This window comes from Haliotis rubra, unplaced genomic scaffold (assembly GCF_003918875.1).
Source record: "Haliotis rubra isolate DU_JTF1 unplaced genomic scaffold, ASM391887v1 Scf256, whole genome shotgun sequence".
Taxonomy (NCBI): domain Eukaryota; kingdom Metazoa; phylum Mollusca; class Gastropoda; order Lepetellida; family Haliotidae; genus Haliotis; species Haliotis rubra.
Genome location: NW_025766625.1, coordinates 1,342,955 through 1,359,443, shown reverse-complemented (window position 1 = coordinate 1,359,443; position 16,489 = coordinate 1,342,955). Strand labels below are relative to the sequence as shown.

General features: G+C 38.8%; 1 protein-coding gene across 1 annotated transcript in view; it reads left to right on the top strand.

The window, feature by feature from the left end:
- Positions 1–6,829: 6,829 nt before the first annotated feature.
- The window catches only part of LOC124279766, a 29,392-nt gene continuing 19,732 nt past the window's right edge, over positions 6,830–16,489 (top strand). Inside the window, exons 1-3 of the mRNA XM_046715641.1 lie at positions 6,830–6,862; positions 10,732–10,807; positions 10,975–11,594. Of these exons, the coding sequence (XP_046571597.1) occupies positions 10,802–10,807; positions 10,975–11,553 (585 nt within the window). The 5' untranslated portion in view covers positions 6,830–6,862; positions 10,732–10,801 and the 3' untranslated portion in view covers positions 11,554–11,594. The remainder of the gene's footprint in view (positions 6,863–10,731; positions 10,808–10,974; positions 11,595–16,489) is intronic.

Sequence of the window (16,489 nt, the reverse complement as noted above, 5' to 3'; positions counted from 1 at the left end):
GTCTTTTTTGACCGTTTGATGAGTGCAGCTATCTCACCCTCAGTGAAAGAATCAAAGGTGTCCAGGCAGATCCTATCATCGGGTGGGCATGTTGAAGGATCCTGTGTGTCAAGAAATGTTTGGTCAAAGCTTTTCCTGATATTTTCAATTTTACTTGAGAAGTAGGCTGAAAAAATTGTCAGCAAGATCCTTGTTATTAGTGGACGGTGGTAATGGGGTATCATTCTTCTTGCCAAGTAGAGATCCCATGAATTTGTGATAGAAGGAAGGATTTTTCACATTGTCAGAGAGTTTCTTGGTACAGTAACTGGATTTGGCTCCTCTAAGAGCCCTAGCACAAGAGTTCCGCTCAGACTTATACACCTGACGGTGAATTTCAAGGCGACTCTTCCGCCATTTTCTCTCTGCAGCTCTGCGTTTCCGCTTGGCTAAGAGAACCTGCTCATTATACCAAGGAGTCACTGATCTGACAATGATTTCCTTCAGAGCTGATGGAGCATGTTTATCTAAGAGAGATGACAATGTGGATGAATACAACTCAGCAAGTTGGTTTACATCATCCGGGGGGTCTTGGAGTAAGTCACACAACACGAGCACAAGTATTTCCAGAACTAATTTTAGTGTTGATTGACTCAAAGCTTTTGAATTCTTCCAAATTGTCTAAACATTCTATCTGAATGTTAGACCTATGTATCACTGCTACACCCCCACCAGCGTGCTGGGATCTTGGAGCATGTATACATCTGTATCCAGGGGGTGTCAGCTCAGCGATTTTCACTTCATCCCCCTCTTTTCGTAACCATGTCTCAGTGAGAAAAAGAATGTCAATATCATTTTCCTGAATCAAATCAGATAGTTCCAAAGTCTTGTTTTTGTAAAAAGGCAATTACACTGGTGTAAGCAATATAGATATATATATTAGGGGGTTCGGGGGCGGTGGGGTAGCCTAGTGGTTAAAGCGTTGGCTCGTGACGCCGAAGACCCGGGTTCGAATCCTCACATGGGTACAATGTATGAAGACCATTTCTGGTTTCCCGCGCCATGATGTTGCTGGAATATTGCTAAAAGCGGCGTAAAACCAAACTCAGGCAGTAACAGCCAGATCATATTGTTTTGAACAATAGGATTGCTGAAACATATTTACAATGTGTATGACACCATAGAAACATGAATTAAAAACAACGAAACAACAATTGTAACAGACCTTTTATTAACAACATAAGGTGTCAGTCTTCACAAGTGTAGGGTTCAAGGGATTTTTCACAAGAAAAAAAAGCAATCTTGACGGTTCAATGATTTTAAAGCTTGTATTGTGTTTTAGTCTTAACATGAAACATGAAACAACTCAGATACAGCAGGTATAAAACAGAGAAGACTATTGTTTAGCGGCATTTATGCCACACAACGATGTTTGTGTCCTGGGGGTCCCAACTTGGCTGCTCTCCCGATGTATAGGACCAAGTGTTTCTTTAATATGTGGATAAGTCCACATCTCTTCCTTCCTTTATGTCGGCTTGGTGACTGATTCTTCTGTGTCATTATTATGGGATGATAAAATCTCGACTGAAGGGTTGTAACGCAAGACAAGGATTTTATTCATCATCATCATCATAATCGTCATCGGCAGCTATGACAGATTCACTGTCACTTTCTACTTCGGGCATATCTATACGAGTCAGAATGTCTTTCATGATTGTTTTCATGAAACGGGTTATCTTGTTTTTGATGATAGATTGATCAGTGCCAGGGTCCATATCACTCAGGCTGTCTAGGTTGGGTTGAAATAGAGGTGCCTGTTTAAAGTATTGAGTGAACTCTATGACATTGTTAAGGCTATTGGCCAATTCATTTCCCCATATCTGTTTCATTTTTCTGTCAATCCAATCTTCTGTTCGACCCTGTTGTCTGTACTTTTTCCTTTTGAGTTTCATCACGTCATGGTTGATGTTGTACACACGATTCCAGATGCGTTGTAAACCCACATTTTGCCACTCCTCCATGTCAGTGTTTGAAGGCTTCCCACGACATTGTGTTCCAGCAGAACCTCCTCCTTTCTGTACAGGAAGTTGTTCCTCGCCTTCACTGTTGTTGTCACTATCATATCTGAGACGTTTCCTCTTGGATTTCAAACTGGTGTTTGCTGGACACCATGTTTTGATATGTCGCTGTAGATCAAGCATTTTGTCTATCAATACGCCGCAGTCGGTACACGCAGTGGCCATTGTGAAAGGTCCTGTGTCGTCACTCGAGATGGATGCTGTTTCAACGTCGTTGTCAAAGCTAAGAGATCTTTCTTTGGATGTGTGATCAGCACAAATGTCGGAAGCTGTCTGAACGTCTATTACTGGAGAGACCTCTTTTACCTGTTCTTGTTGCAAACCACTCTGTTGATCAGATGTATAGAGGTTGGTTTTCAAGAGATTGACATGGAGTCTATTCTTTTCACTTGTACTAGGTTTGAGATCCACTGTGAGGTGTCCATAAGGTGTTTCAACAGCCTTTTCATAAAGAGTCATAAATCTACTAATGTCATCAGGAAATATCCTTCTGGCAAATCACGTCACCTGCTGTCTGTCCACTGGTGAATTGAAAAGTGTTACATAATGTGAATTTGGAGCAATGTCACGAGATTCCTTACCTCTTGGGAAGAGGTTTTGCAATACCAAAAAGATAATAACATTTTTTTGGTGGGAGGTTTGAGTAAACAGACGGGAAATCCGCTTATCGTTCTTTGCTTCAGACAGAAAATCATCCAACACCATCAGGTTCTGGTTGTGGGCATCAAAGTAGTTTTCATCTTCGATATTGTAAGGTATTCCTTTCACAAAACGTACTTTGGGGTAAAGTTTGAAGAATGCTATCGTAAAGAGGTTGCCACACAGTATAACACCAGACTATACAGTCAAGTAGAGGTTGAATGAATCCACGTCTTAATATGTTTGAAGACAAACACCGACTTTCCACATCCACTGGGTCTGACGATGATGCCATTGGAGGGAATCAGATATTTGAATCGTTCGTGCTGCTTGTGCTCCTCCTGAGGAGGAGGAAGTTGTTTATCCTGAGGCGGAGAAAGATGTTTATCCTGAGGAGGAGGAGAAGGAAGTTGTTTATCCTGAGGAAGAGGAGGATGTAACTCTTGAATTGATCCATGCATATGCATCTGCTTCTGATGTCTTTGTAAATTATCTTTTCGCATAAATCTCTTGTCACAGTCTGGACAGGTGGTAGTAAGCTCCATAGTGATGTAACACAAGTGTGTGATTAGAGGGTCTGAAGCATTTTTTTTATACCTTTGAGCCATGTTACGTTTCAAGGCAGCTTTAGTCCATTTCATAATGATATTGGACACAGGTTGTATTTTCAGTGCAGTCTTCTTTTTGCCCTTCACAGTTGGCCCTCTTTTCTTCTTGTTATATGTAACCTGTCTATTCAGCGATCCCATTATTTTTCTCTGACGTGTTTTTGTTGACTTGCTCTTGCCAAACTTTGTGAACATGGGTGTAGGGCCAAATATATCCCCAGAAGCTCTCCTCATGTTGAAAAATTACGTCTTATCCGTCAGCAGGCAAGAGTGAAATGTCAGTCATTAGATACTTCAGTTTAGTATTATTCTACTTTCTTACTATGCAGGATATTTTTGCAAATGATATTTGCATTTGTATATATTTCTTATACCCAACAAAACATCATTTGATCTAAACTACTTTTTATATATTTTTTTTTCACATACATCAATAGCATCATTGACAACTGAAACAAGAAGGTGTACAGTATTTGAAGAAGTGACAAATATATTGAGATACAATATCATTCCATATAAAGTTCTTTACATCAAATTGATGAAGAAAGTGATGAAAACTCCAGTTGGTTTTACATTTACATAAGAGATAATACAAACAATAGAAGCCACATACATTTGAATCTACAGATTGTATCCGTTCACCATTGTGCAAGTAAGATTTAACATAAGACTTTAGATAACTATCAAATACAGCATCAACTGGTTATGCTAAACTATCAAACAGTTCTGCTCTATTTCCTTTGAAATACATAGCCACCCAGTGGCGACCTCTCTTTTGTCTGCTGTCTGTATTCACAATGACACCCACTCCTTTCTTCAACAGTGAAGGTGTGAGTGTGGGTAAAGTATCTTTAGCATACACTCCCAAGACATGTCTCTGTAAGACTGAAGCACACTGTATGGCACATTGCAATTCTGAGGCTTTCATGTTGATGATTACTTGATATACACATTCCTTGCCTTATCAAATCCTATGATAGAGTTTCTTTCACTCATGATGACACAAGTCAAAGTTTTGGTGAGAGCAGATTTGAATTCAATTTCAAGTCTTACATTTCCCGATTTCACCAGATTGAGATATTCAGTGCCTACTTCATCCTTTCAATCTATGTTTGACTGGTTTGTGTAAACTATAAGCATCTTGGTTGTTCACAAATCGTTTCACCTTCCTCAGCTTGATACTATGGTGACTCTTTTTCTTCAATTCATCACGCAGTTTGGAGGGTCCATAATAAGCGCCCGGATTGTGAAGGCCATAATAATACTTTTCTAATGTTTGGAGGGTCCATAATAAGCGCCCGGATTGTGAGGGCCATAATAATACTTTTCAAATGCTTTTTGCTGTTTCAACTCACTGCTTTTCTTTTGGGAACTCATGTTGTACTGAGGACAATGTGACTTACTAAACAATATATATAACATAAAACACATATGGTTTGATTATTTATTCATTCCACCACTATCCCCTATTACAATTCACAAAAGTGTGTTACAGTACATAATGATCATCACCATGTTACAAAGCATGATTAAAACACCTCTGCATTTACACTGATAGGATATGTCCTTCAAAATCTTTAGATAACATGTCTTCCATCATCCCCTCTAGATCATAGTCACACAAACAGTCAATTAGTTCATTACAACACACGTGACACTGGACTTGTCCACTATTGCAACTCACGTCACGCAGCATATTATTGTGACGACAAATGCTACAATTTCGTTGAAGAGGAGTAAGTTTCTCTTCTTCATATGGATCTTCCGCTGTTAAATCACCTGCGACATTCATCTCCATGTGTTGTTTCTCTTGCTGTTCAATGTCTTCCATGAGTTGAGTGTAATCCAACCACAAGTCATTTAAGGAGGACTCTGTTGGAAGCAAGTCATTGAAGTTCGGTTCTGTAGGAGGTGTTATAGGTTCTATCAGGAGTGATGGAGATGGCTGCGGTGCAGTAGGTGAAATAGAGCTGACATCGCTCCTATCAATAAAGAAGACGAATATAAGATATAAATTGAGAAACAAAATTATTTCATTGTAAACAATTAGGTAGAACAAATATAATTAATTATCGTAATGATTACACTTACCTTGGTTTGATTGCTTGACTGGCTACCTCCTCTTTGATCTTCCGCTTTTGTGTTCTTTCGCTCTTCTTTGCAACTGGTTGTCTCTCGTTCTCCTTCACTTAGCCTTAGGAAGAGATGAGATGGGAGATTTTTGCTTTCCGTTCTCTGAATTCTCGTTGGCATATGTGGCAGCAATTTTCATGTAATCCAACAGCAAACTCAAGAGAGCGGAAAATACTGATGGCAGTTTCTCTTCTAAGGTCTTCATTCCTATACGGACGTATATGGAGAATGTTCGAAGAACTTTATAAACCGGTTATGTTTAAAACGTACCCTCAATCTGATAGCCAGAGGGATTATTGTGAAAGATCGCAGCATTTTTCATCATAAACGGGCCAAGATAAAAGTACATGTCATTCATCCCCACATTATATCCCTTTTATAGACACGGGACATCGTTGTTACAGGTAGGGCAAACAATTTCTTCTAAAGGTATCTGCTGGTTTCACGCTACATACATGTGTTCAGATTATTGAGAAAACTAGCGACGCAAGTTCTCCTCCATCACACCAGAGATCACATAATCTATCATATGGCCTTTGATCACACATATAATTGTATAGATACCCAGTGTTTATTGATAGCGATGAAGCAACTTATCAAAATTTACGGCCGACAGTATCATCTGCATTACTCTCACAGGGTTGTCATGGTAACGATAATTTGGCATACTATTTATTGTGTTATTCTTTAATCTGCGATTAGAATTTAAATCAGTTTTGACGTGAGCATGTTAAGAAAAGAGGAGCTGTAAATGAAGTGTATTGTGATCGAACCTATAGGCCTTTGTAAAAGCGAGTTTCAAGCCACCTACATAAAAACATGTTTTCATGATAAATATCTGCTAATCCTTGGCACGATTCCGACCATATCATGGGCATGTGTTTGTGAATCATAATCAAATAGTGATGTTACAAGGCATCCATGCCGCGTCAACAACACGTGCAAACAGGGGCGTAGGTAGCTACCATTATAAAAAAAACAGCTCGAGCTTACACATGATCTTTGCTAAAAAAATAATTTTTCTTCTAATTCTTGCCAAAACTACCTACAAACACGTTCCATTTAAAAAGTGGAAATAACTCTATGAATCATACTGACTACAGTATTCTTTGATTAAGGCATTACCATGTACAGTAAACAGGTTATTCTTCACATCATAACTTTCGGTGATGATTGTTTTTCAATCGACATGTATGAGGATGTTTTGTTACAGTCATGATTATATGTGAATCATCACTGAAATGCAGTTGTTTACTTTTCATTTGTTATACGCAAAAAAGGGCTTGCTACGCGCCTGGCAAACGCACGAAAATTGCAATACGGGCCTCTTACCACTGATTCTCCGTGACCTGGAGACACATGTGACAGCGTATGTTGGGACGTCGTCTGTCATACAGACCCTGAAGCAAATATATCCAAGTCCACGTAAGTCTAGAAAATGTGGCAATTCTAGATTTCCACAGCTTCAGGAGAAAGTCTCAAGGCTCCTTTTCATTATATTATATATTTTTTTTACTATGAACTTTTTTTCTGTAACATATGTTCATATCAGTGACTAGTTGTTAATCTAGTTCTGACGGGTAGAAGACAAAAGACAAAATGGATACTAGTGCTGTTACATGTTTTAATTATATATAAACATTCGTCCTTGTCTCAGGATTAATGTATATTTTCCACCAAATGTACATTCTTAGGATATCGAAATCTAGGTTAGGCTATTTGAATCATATTTACAATTAAAACACCCAAACAATGGTTTGTTGTCCAAACTTTTGGTTTTCCATATCTTGTCCCAGTCTGTATCACAGTCACAGAACGGTATTTTTTCCCCTTCCGTCTCTAGGAAAACTCACTGCTGGGTTCGGGTTATGGAGTGCCATACAAAACACCCAGAGCTGGCGGGACCAACTTCTCCAGTAACATTTACATCTGCCAACGCTTAATTTGCAAGTGGTGAGGCAATAAGCTAATGAGGATAAGGGTTTGTGAAATATCTATGATGCCTTATATGAAGTGTATCATCTAAGCAAGTCTAGCTATGTATGGCTTTAAGTCACTGCTTGAAGAAAGGCGCCTTTAGTATTGTATTTGGTAAATACATGTATTAGTATTTCCATCATATTGGAAAAAAACATAGACCAACACTTAGTGTCTGAATATATATAATTTTGATAGTAACAAACAAACCTATTTAAAATGAAAAGGAGCCCCAGGGAGACACGAGATACAGTCCGGCCAGCCATGGCAGTTAGATATGTTTACTTTGTAACCCGACCCCCAAAGTGAGTTAGGTTTCTTGCAGATGTTAACAGACCCCGGACCTGAGGAGATCTAGACTTGCTTCATTTAAGGCTTTAGCATTGCAGAGAGGGCTTGCCAGTAGGGGAAGAAATGTGGTTCAGGGACTGTGAGACAGACTAAGCAGTAAGGAAAATAATGTGGTTCAGGGACTGTGAGACAGACTAGAAAATGCATGGCAACCTACACTTCATTGTGACTATGATTAAGGCATCATTTTAAAACACAAGGGTTATTTCCTTTGCGTTAACTGACAGGCTTTCGGTGTCAAATTATATATGGAACTCCGGCCAAAGGTGATGTTATGCTGTCTGGAAATATGGCCATTTTGCAATGCTTTGGTTGCACATAATGATAAGTGATTGTTGTACATATGAGTTTTTGAAGGATAATCTCAGCTGATTAATACTTTGCACGTGTCCCACCCCACCCCCACCCACCACCCCCACACACTCTTTCCATACCCATAAAAGTTAATTTTCCATATATATGTCTGTAAGAAAATACTGTAACGTAATGGGATGGCTGAATTTGGCCACCTGAGGTAGTGACCACAGCACTCTGGTTATACTGCATTCAGAGAGTACAGAGCTTGGCAAGATACCAATAAATATGCCATATGTCATTTAAACCTTTATCTGATGTTTGTGGAATGTGATTTTATAATTGAAGATGCTTCCTGCACATGTAGCCCCAATATAGATGTTGTTAGTCTGTGAATCTTCCAAATTACTTCGTCTCTTTTTTTCAATTGAAATTAAGATCTTTGCCTTATATCAAAATAATATATTTTCAGTCTTAATGTGCCTATGTCGGGCATCAAACACCGGTTTTTGACCTGACAGGCGAACGCTTTAACCACGAGCGTACCCCATCATTCCTTGATATTGTTAAAGAATATACATTGGTAAATTTATTATACATTCAAGATTGAACCCAAATTTGTCACCATATATCCTTAAGTTTTTATGTTAGTGACATGATCTGCACACTGATAATTTAAAAAGAGGAATATAAATAATGATTGTTTGCGGTCTTTATCCAATTTAGTTTTCCATTTATCTGGTAATTTTCAGTTTCTATTTCCTGGAAATTCTGTACGAAGGTACTTTTAACAGTTTCACCCTATAACGGTAAAGCATACAGATAATACGTTTCGGTACTTTGATAGAATAATAAGTACACAGTATATTCCATGATATTGAGATACCAAAATGATTAACATAATTATATAATGTATAACAAATTAGACACACTGCAAAAAGCAAAAGCGAAAAAGAAAACGCATGAGCAACATAAATGCTGGCAGGTTGTAAGATTTCAATAATTATCGAAACTGCTCAGTTATGAACTTATTGCAATCAATACAATTTTCTATAGTCTACCCAAGAGATGGACTGACTGGCTGACTGAGTTTAGTTTTACGCCGCTTTTAGCAATATTCCAGCAGCATCACGGCGGGGAACAAAATATGTCTACAGTATATTCCGTCGGGTAACTGAAATTTGAGAATACGTCCGTATGGGATAATACCTGTATTCCAAATCAAAAATCACACATTTACATTTACCGGAAATCATTAATACATTGTAATCATCTTTTATGAAAGTATAGATAAGGAAATTTGTTCAGTGATGATCAGTCGGATAACTCATACAAGTGAGCACTAAAATTAGGGACCTACCGGTTCATGTCTGTGTGAACACATCTGTCTGTGTTTTATTGTAATTACCAGTGTCTCCTTGTATATAAGAAGTGTACCTAAGGTCAGTTATATAAACTGTTATGTAATTTCCATTACAAAAAGTATAAACGATACTACCTACTGGTCAGAAAGACTTATCAGTACCCCAACACCGACCCACCGCCACCACCCCACCCTAGGCCTACCCCATGCCACATCCTCTCCCTCGCACAGACGCACACTCCCTAACATACATATCGCTCTGGCCCATAGACCCGATATTTGAACCTTTTAAACAGACACCATGTGTATATCAAGAAAGACACGCACGTTATTAGTGGTGCTCAGTCATGGGTATCACTTCACCATGTGTTTCTAATTATCTCAGTACATTATGGCGTGGTCGGACGCGTTAACGAACCCTATGTGACAGTTACATTACAGAACCATTGAAATACATCATGTTAAAGAACTGCTAATCATGTAACACAATACATGTATATACCCATTTCCAACCATTTACGCATGTACTAAATATATGACAAATCTAACCTTGGTCATACGAGATTTCAAGGGTATTGAAATGCATGTCCTACAATCACAGCATTTACATATGTTACACATGTTAGGAAACACATGAAAACAATGGCCAGATTTACACACCTGTGAAATACATGTAAATGCAGAGTTGAATGTTGGTTTATTTTAACACCCCTTTAAACGTGTGTAATCTGACGGCCAGATGATACGTAGATTTTAAACGTTGTTCATGTGGCCGCCGGATGAAAAGAGTATTTCCTGACGTTTGTAAATTTGGGTAATACAGTCATTTTGTGTGGTGCGCGGAATGACCGGTCGGCATTGTATATGTATATGTCTGTGTGTGTGTGTGTGTGTGTGTGTGTGTGTGTGTTTGCGTTTGTCTGTGTATGTGTGTGGTGTCGCTGTGTGTAAATATGTGTGTTTATATATATGCATGTGTGTGTGTGAATGTGTGTGTGGTGACTGTGTTTGTTTATATGTATATGTCTGTGTGTGTGGTGTCACTGTCTGTAAGTCTGTGTGTTTATATATATATATATGTGTGTTTGAGTTTGTGTGTGCATGTGTGCGTGGTGTCGCTGTCTGTAAATCTGTGTGTGTGTTTGTATATGCGCATGTGTCAGTGTGTGTTTGTGTATGTGTGTGTTGTGTCTGCGTGTGTCTGTGTATCAATCTGTGTATGTTTGAAATGATGGTGACGATAATGATAATGAGCAGGAAGATGATACTGTGATACTGTCGGTTCACTGACACTATATTATCATTTCAGGTTTCAGTCAAGACACCTTGTGAATCAGTCAAGACACCTTGTGAATCAGTCAAGACACCTTGTGAAAAACATGGCTGTAAGTTACACACTGACCACAATGTATTGTTTGGAACTGAAAATGGATTTGTTAAAGGTATCATTAAATATCCTGAAAATGACAATCAGAGCCGAACTCTTATTTTAAAATTTATCATTGTTTTGTTGAGTGTATATTATTGATTTATGTTTCTACATCTTTTCCAGACTCCACAGAATATACCAGAGGAAGAGCTCCTGTACTACAAGGGATTATATATTTTGCAAAAGGCTATCATCCCTGAACTACGTCGGCTGTTTAAATTGTTTTGGCAACGGAGGGAGGGTAATCCATGGCAGGACCAAACCTCAGGGAAATTGTTTTTTAAAAAATACAGACCCAAGGCAACAGGCAAACAATATGATGACAGGATTAAAACTGGCAATGTGGACGACTGGAATTTGACTCTTTTGTGTAGAGCGTTTATTGACTATACCCTCGAGGAAGACGATGTCAGGAAGCACAGATTCAACGTCTTTAGAGAATTGCAGAACGTATATTCTCATAAAACCAGGTGCAGTCGGGAAGAATATGAAGAGCATATACGTCAAATTAGGTTGGCATTCAGGCGCCTGCATCTGAACGAGGCGGACTTGACTCAGGCTGAAGAGATCGAACCAAATGAAACAGAGCGCCAAGAGCTTCTGAGTGAAATACAGTTACTGAATCAGGAACGGGACAAGTTTGCAGAAGAAGTGTTCAACAAACTCTTTGCAAGCGACCGAGATACTCCAGATAAAAGATAGTCCCCAATTCTTGGTATTTGGTCGGGTTTCACTTTTCTCCAGTCTGTCTCACAGTCCCTGAACCACATTATTTATGTGGAAGAGAACCCTACTGCCAAGAAAATCTTGAGGACCTCTCTGCAGTGCTAAAGCCCTAAATAAAGCAAGTCTAGATTTCCTCAGGTTCAGGGTCTGTTAACATCTGCAAGAAAACTAACTCACTTTGGGGGTCGGGTTACAAAGTAAACATATCTAACTACCATGGCTGGCCGGACCAACATCCTCACCAGTGGTCTGGAATCTTGCCTCACATTTTCATCTGTCAACTCTTAATTAACAAGCACACTGGGTGACATGAAGCTATAGTGGAGGCCTTGTGTACAGTTTCTGGTCTTGAAGAGACAAATCAAGCAAAATCTTGGGAAAGGGTTCCTCCTGAATCACAGATCTTGCACCTTGGTCATCTAGTGTCCAAGTGACATTGTGGGCTGCAAGTTTCCCAACAGTAAAATGTTAGGCAGTAGGGGCACTTGACCCGGCCCACATGAGGTGATGACAGCATGGAGATAGGACAGGGCTTAACAGGAGGGCCAATAAATATGCCTTTCACTTATAGCGTTATCTGATGGTTGTATGATGTGACTTCTAATTGGTAATGACCCCAGCACGTGTAGCCCCAATGCAGATGTTCTTAGTCTCTGAATCTCTGGTCTCCTTAGGGCTCCTTTTCAATATAAATGGGCTTGTTTGTTACTATCAAAGTTATATATATTCAGAGACTAAGCCTTAGTCTAGGATAGCTGCACCATAGGCTGGGAAGATATAGCAGCTGAGATGATGAAGCGGGATTGGTGAGTGTCTCTTGGACTATCAAACCTGACACAGGATAACAAGTTCTTCTTTCTAATGATATCCCACCACCTGTGCTAGTGAAGGTTCAACTATAGGCATCCAAGACACGTTGTTATTTAATCTTCTCTTTAATTTCATCTACTTATAACGGAAAGTAAATGAAACCATTAAAAACCGATTTCAGATATCTTTTGTACACTATATGGTCAACTAAGGTGTGTGTATACACACATGCACACATACACACACACACATACACACACACTTACATACATACATGTACATAATAATACATAGTAATAATTTAGTTGTTTTTCATCGGCAAGGGAACACTGCGCAGGGTTGTCTCCCTTCAGTAGTTCGAGCATGTGAGTGAGTGAGTTTAGTTTTACGCCACACTCAGCAATATTCCAGCTATATTGCGGCGGTCTGCGCAGTTGTGAAGTCAACCAAGTCAGCGAGCCTGACCACCCGATCGCCTCTTACGACAAGCATGGGTTACTGAAGATCAATATTCTAACCCGGACCTTCACGGGTCTTCGGGCATGTAGTATTGTGACTGATGGTCGTGCAGCAAGGCATGCATATGTTAACTCATTAAGGCCCAGAGACGCATATATGCCATATTTATATGGGGCAAATTAATCAGCTCCTCACAGCCAGTGACGTGTTTATGGGGCAGGTAATTAGCAGTTTCTCACAGCGAGAGCCCCATACAGTCGTCAACAGAAAGCACCTCTTATTTAGCGAGAGACGCACATGTGTGGTCTACTTTTACAAATCGAACTGTACATATTATTTCTACCAATTTAGCAGTACCTAGCAAATGTTAGCTTTCTTACGAGAGATCCCACCTTTAGTGTCAATCAGAAGAAGTATTTAAAGTGTTTTGATAACAATTGCTAATCATTATCATAGGCTTGTACAGCGTTTAGCAAATGAACGCATGTCGGCGAGAAAGGGGATTATGATGTTTTTACAGAGGTAAGTGCCTGGTACTCTTCCTTTGGAATGGATACTAAAATACTTCGTATGCACCTTGATTCAATTAGATGTAATGGTTTAGAGGTTACTAGAAATTATATTTCCTTCAACTACCTAATAAATAGGAAACAATATACGAAATTTCAAGGACATACAAAGAATTCAAACACAATAGAATAGTTTGAATTTACTTTTTAGGCATCATTACGTTGTCATGTTTCATATACTGAAACATAATGTATAAACACAAGTAATTATACATCCAAGCTCGAACTGATTAAACATAATTGAACTTACTAATTTGAAGTTTACTGAATTGTAACTAGTTGTTTTCCATAATCTAAAGTTCGTAATGTTACCTAAGCGAATATAAAGTGATAAGTCGCGCCTTTGCATCGAATACATATATACATGTCAGTGTTATTACAACAATGAAATGTTTTACTACGTTTGTTACAAAAGACAGTACGTTGGTAATTCAAAACATTGTCACACATGGACAGAAGTAATATCATAAGTTATTACATGTAAGCCATACAAAGGTATTTCAAGCATTTTTGTTCAAGCTGTTGCAAGTTTCAAGTTGATTTGAATTGTCAGTTTTCTGTGCAATTTACATGAGCATTCTGTAAAACGTTTGTATTTGATCTGTGTAATTATCAAATCCGGTGCAATTATGTCGTCTATCAATCAACTCAGTCTCTATTGATCCATCGTCAATAAAAGCTGGATAGTATATCAGTTACGGTATCGATACACATGCGTATAATCATTCAAGCAGATTACAGTAATGAGATAATTGAACGCCTCTTTCGACCTTGAAATAACAGCCTCCTGTAGAATGCATATGTAGTTACTTCCTTGTTTGTCCCGTGACAAGTGTAAAATAGACAGATGCGCTGTTATATCATTGGACATCTTGCTTTATATATTATGGAGTGACTCCCCTCTCTGTGATGTTTATACATGCATGCACATCTGTAATCTTATGAACCTCGTTTGCATTCAGTAAAGATATAGGCACGCCCACCTTAATAAATATTGGGGGTGGGGGTGTCAACTGCAAGTTTATACACTATAATAATTCAGTATAGTGTCACCTCGTGAAATCTGTAATGCGTGTACTCTAGTTTGGATAGTCATTCGTATCAAGGTGAAGATTATATTTACATGTAAAGCAAACCATTATGTTTTATGTACTAGTTGTGTGCATAAAATGTATATGAAAATAAATACTACCTCTACTCAGTGGTTGGATTTCAATCGCTTTGTTTTACTTATCGAAAAACACTAAAATGAGGACAAATAAACTCGCCAAAGTGACTATCTACACCTATTTGTCTTATGTGTATATTTCATACATCGTTACCAGTGTGTATGTTTACAATACACAAACTGTTACATGATAGCTTGAGTTGATAAAGCCGAACCCCAGCATATCGATTGGTCAAGGATATAGCCAATAACCAATCTCTATCCAAGCTGCTGAGTGACCAAACGTGCTCTTCAGAAATTTCACCCACGCCCCGTCACCTGTCCTTTCCTCTTTGACAGGTATCTCATAATACGATTTGTCGCAGATAACATATGACCAGCCACTACATTGAACAGTTGAGATACCGAACGTTCTATTCGGGAAATTTGACGGCGCCCTATCACGTGACTCTTTGTTTTATGTATATGCAAGGAATATGTAGTATACATTTTGTATATGTATGTTTGTATGGTCACGTATGTTTTCTGCATTAAATCTGTATGAAATAAAGTGCAATGCTATGAATGTGATTTGTGTTAGTCACAGACTAGCGTTATAGTACATGAGAGATATATATAAGAGAGAGAATTTGTTAACGTGTGTCTCATCTGTTACATACAAAGAATACATGTGTATGCATATTGTGATAAAATGTACAAGCCGACAAAAGGTCTACAAGAGAAACTTGCAATAAAATTACATAAAGCTTGCAATACACGACATGTATTCACACCTGATTTCTTTCAACATATATCTTAACGACACTTGTTTGTACGACTAGACAGTTTCCTGTGATCCCCGAAACCTGCCAGGGAAATCAGGTGTGACTGGCACTAATTAGTCTCGGCACAGAGAGTGGGCAATGAGCGAGGGCTTCCAGGTGTAGTAGTGATGGGGCTCTCGGGCTTAAGGCCATGCTGCCTAAACCTCGCATAAAATATAGAAATACGATTTTATTAAAGTTTATAACTAAAATTCATTTGTAAATGCTATTTTCTTATGAAACAAAGAATTGGAATTCAGTGTAACCGTAGTGGTTTGTAGTATCTCTTTTCACTTTCACACGAGAAAAATCGGATCGGCTGAAAAGTAGGTCATTGTCTGAAGTTTGTTAATGATACTCATGAAGGAAAACAGATTTGTATGGATAGTCAACTTCTTTATTGCAATGAGTGCGACGTTTCGGTGTAGGTACTAACACCGTTATCAAGCAAGTGATACTCATGTTTCGGTTTGTTGTGGTGACTCTCGTCGTAATATTACTGAAAGCAGTGCAAAACAAAACCCACTCACATATCTGAATGGACTAAAATGACACGAAGGACACTAAGTATCATAAAGCGTCGGTATATGCTGTAGAGAAAGAGACACACACATGCTTTTACTCGTCACCTAGAAGTTCCGGGTTCGATTCCCAACACGGGTAGCCTGGTACAATGTGTTCGGGATTCTCTCCCCTTCTCCCCCCTCCTCCGATGGTGATAATGCTAAAGACGACCTAAAACCATACTCAATCACTCACTGTTTCTGCCCGCCTACCGCAACGTTATTTACTCTGATGACACTCACGTTGGAAAACCCCTTCTTTATATAGTAACACAATGGAAATCCCCTACGTCTATGTATAAAAACCAAAGGCGCGTGTATGCAAAAATAGCTCAACACCGGGAGAGCGATTAAGGAGTGAACCTTCACGCCGGTGCTTAGGTAAGTTAAACTGAACGTTATACCTATCGTGCAATCATATGATATGATATTAAGACTTCGAATACAATATCAAATGTGTCATTTCACGACACTTATGTCGAAAGTCAGCAGGAATGTTGCTTTTTTATTATCGAACTTACCCATCCTTGCTTTTGAGTA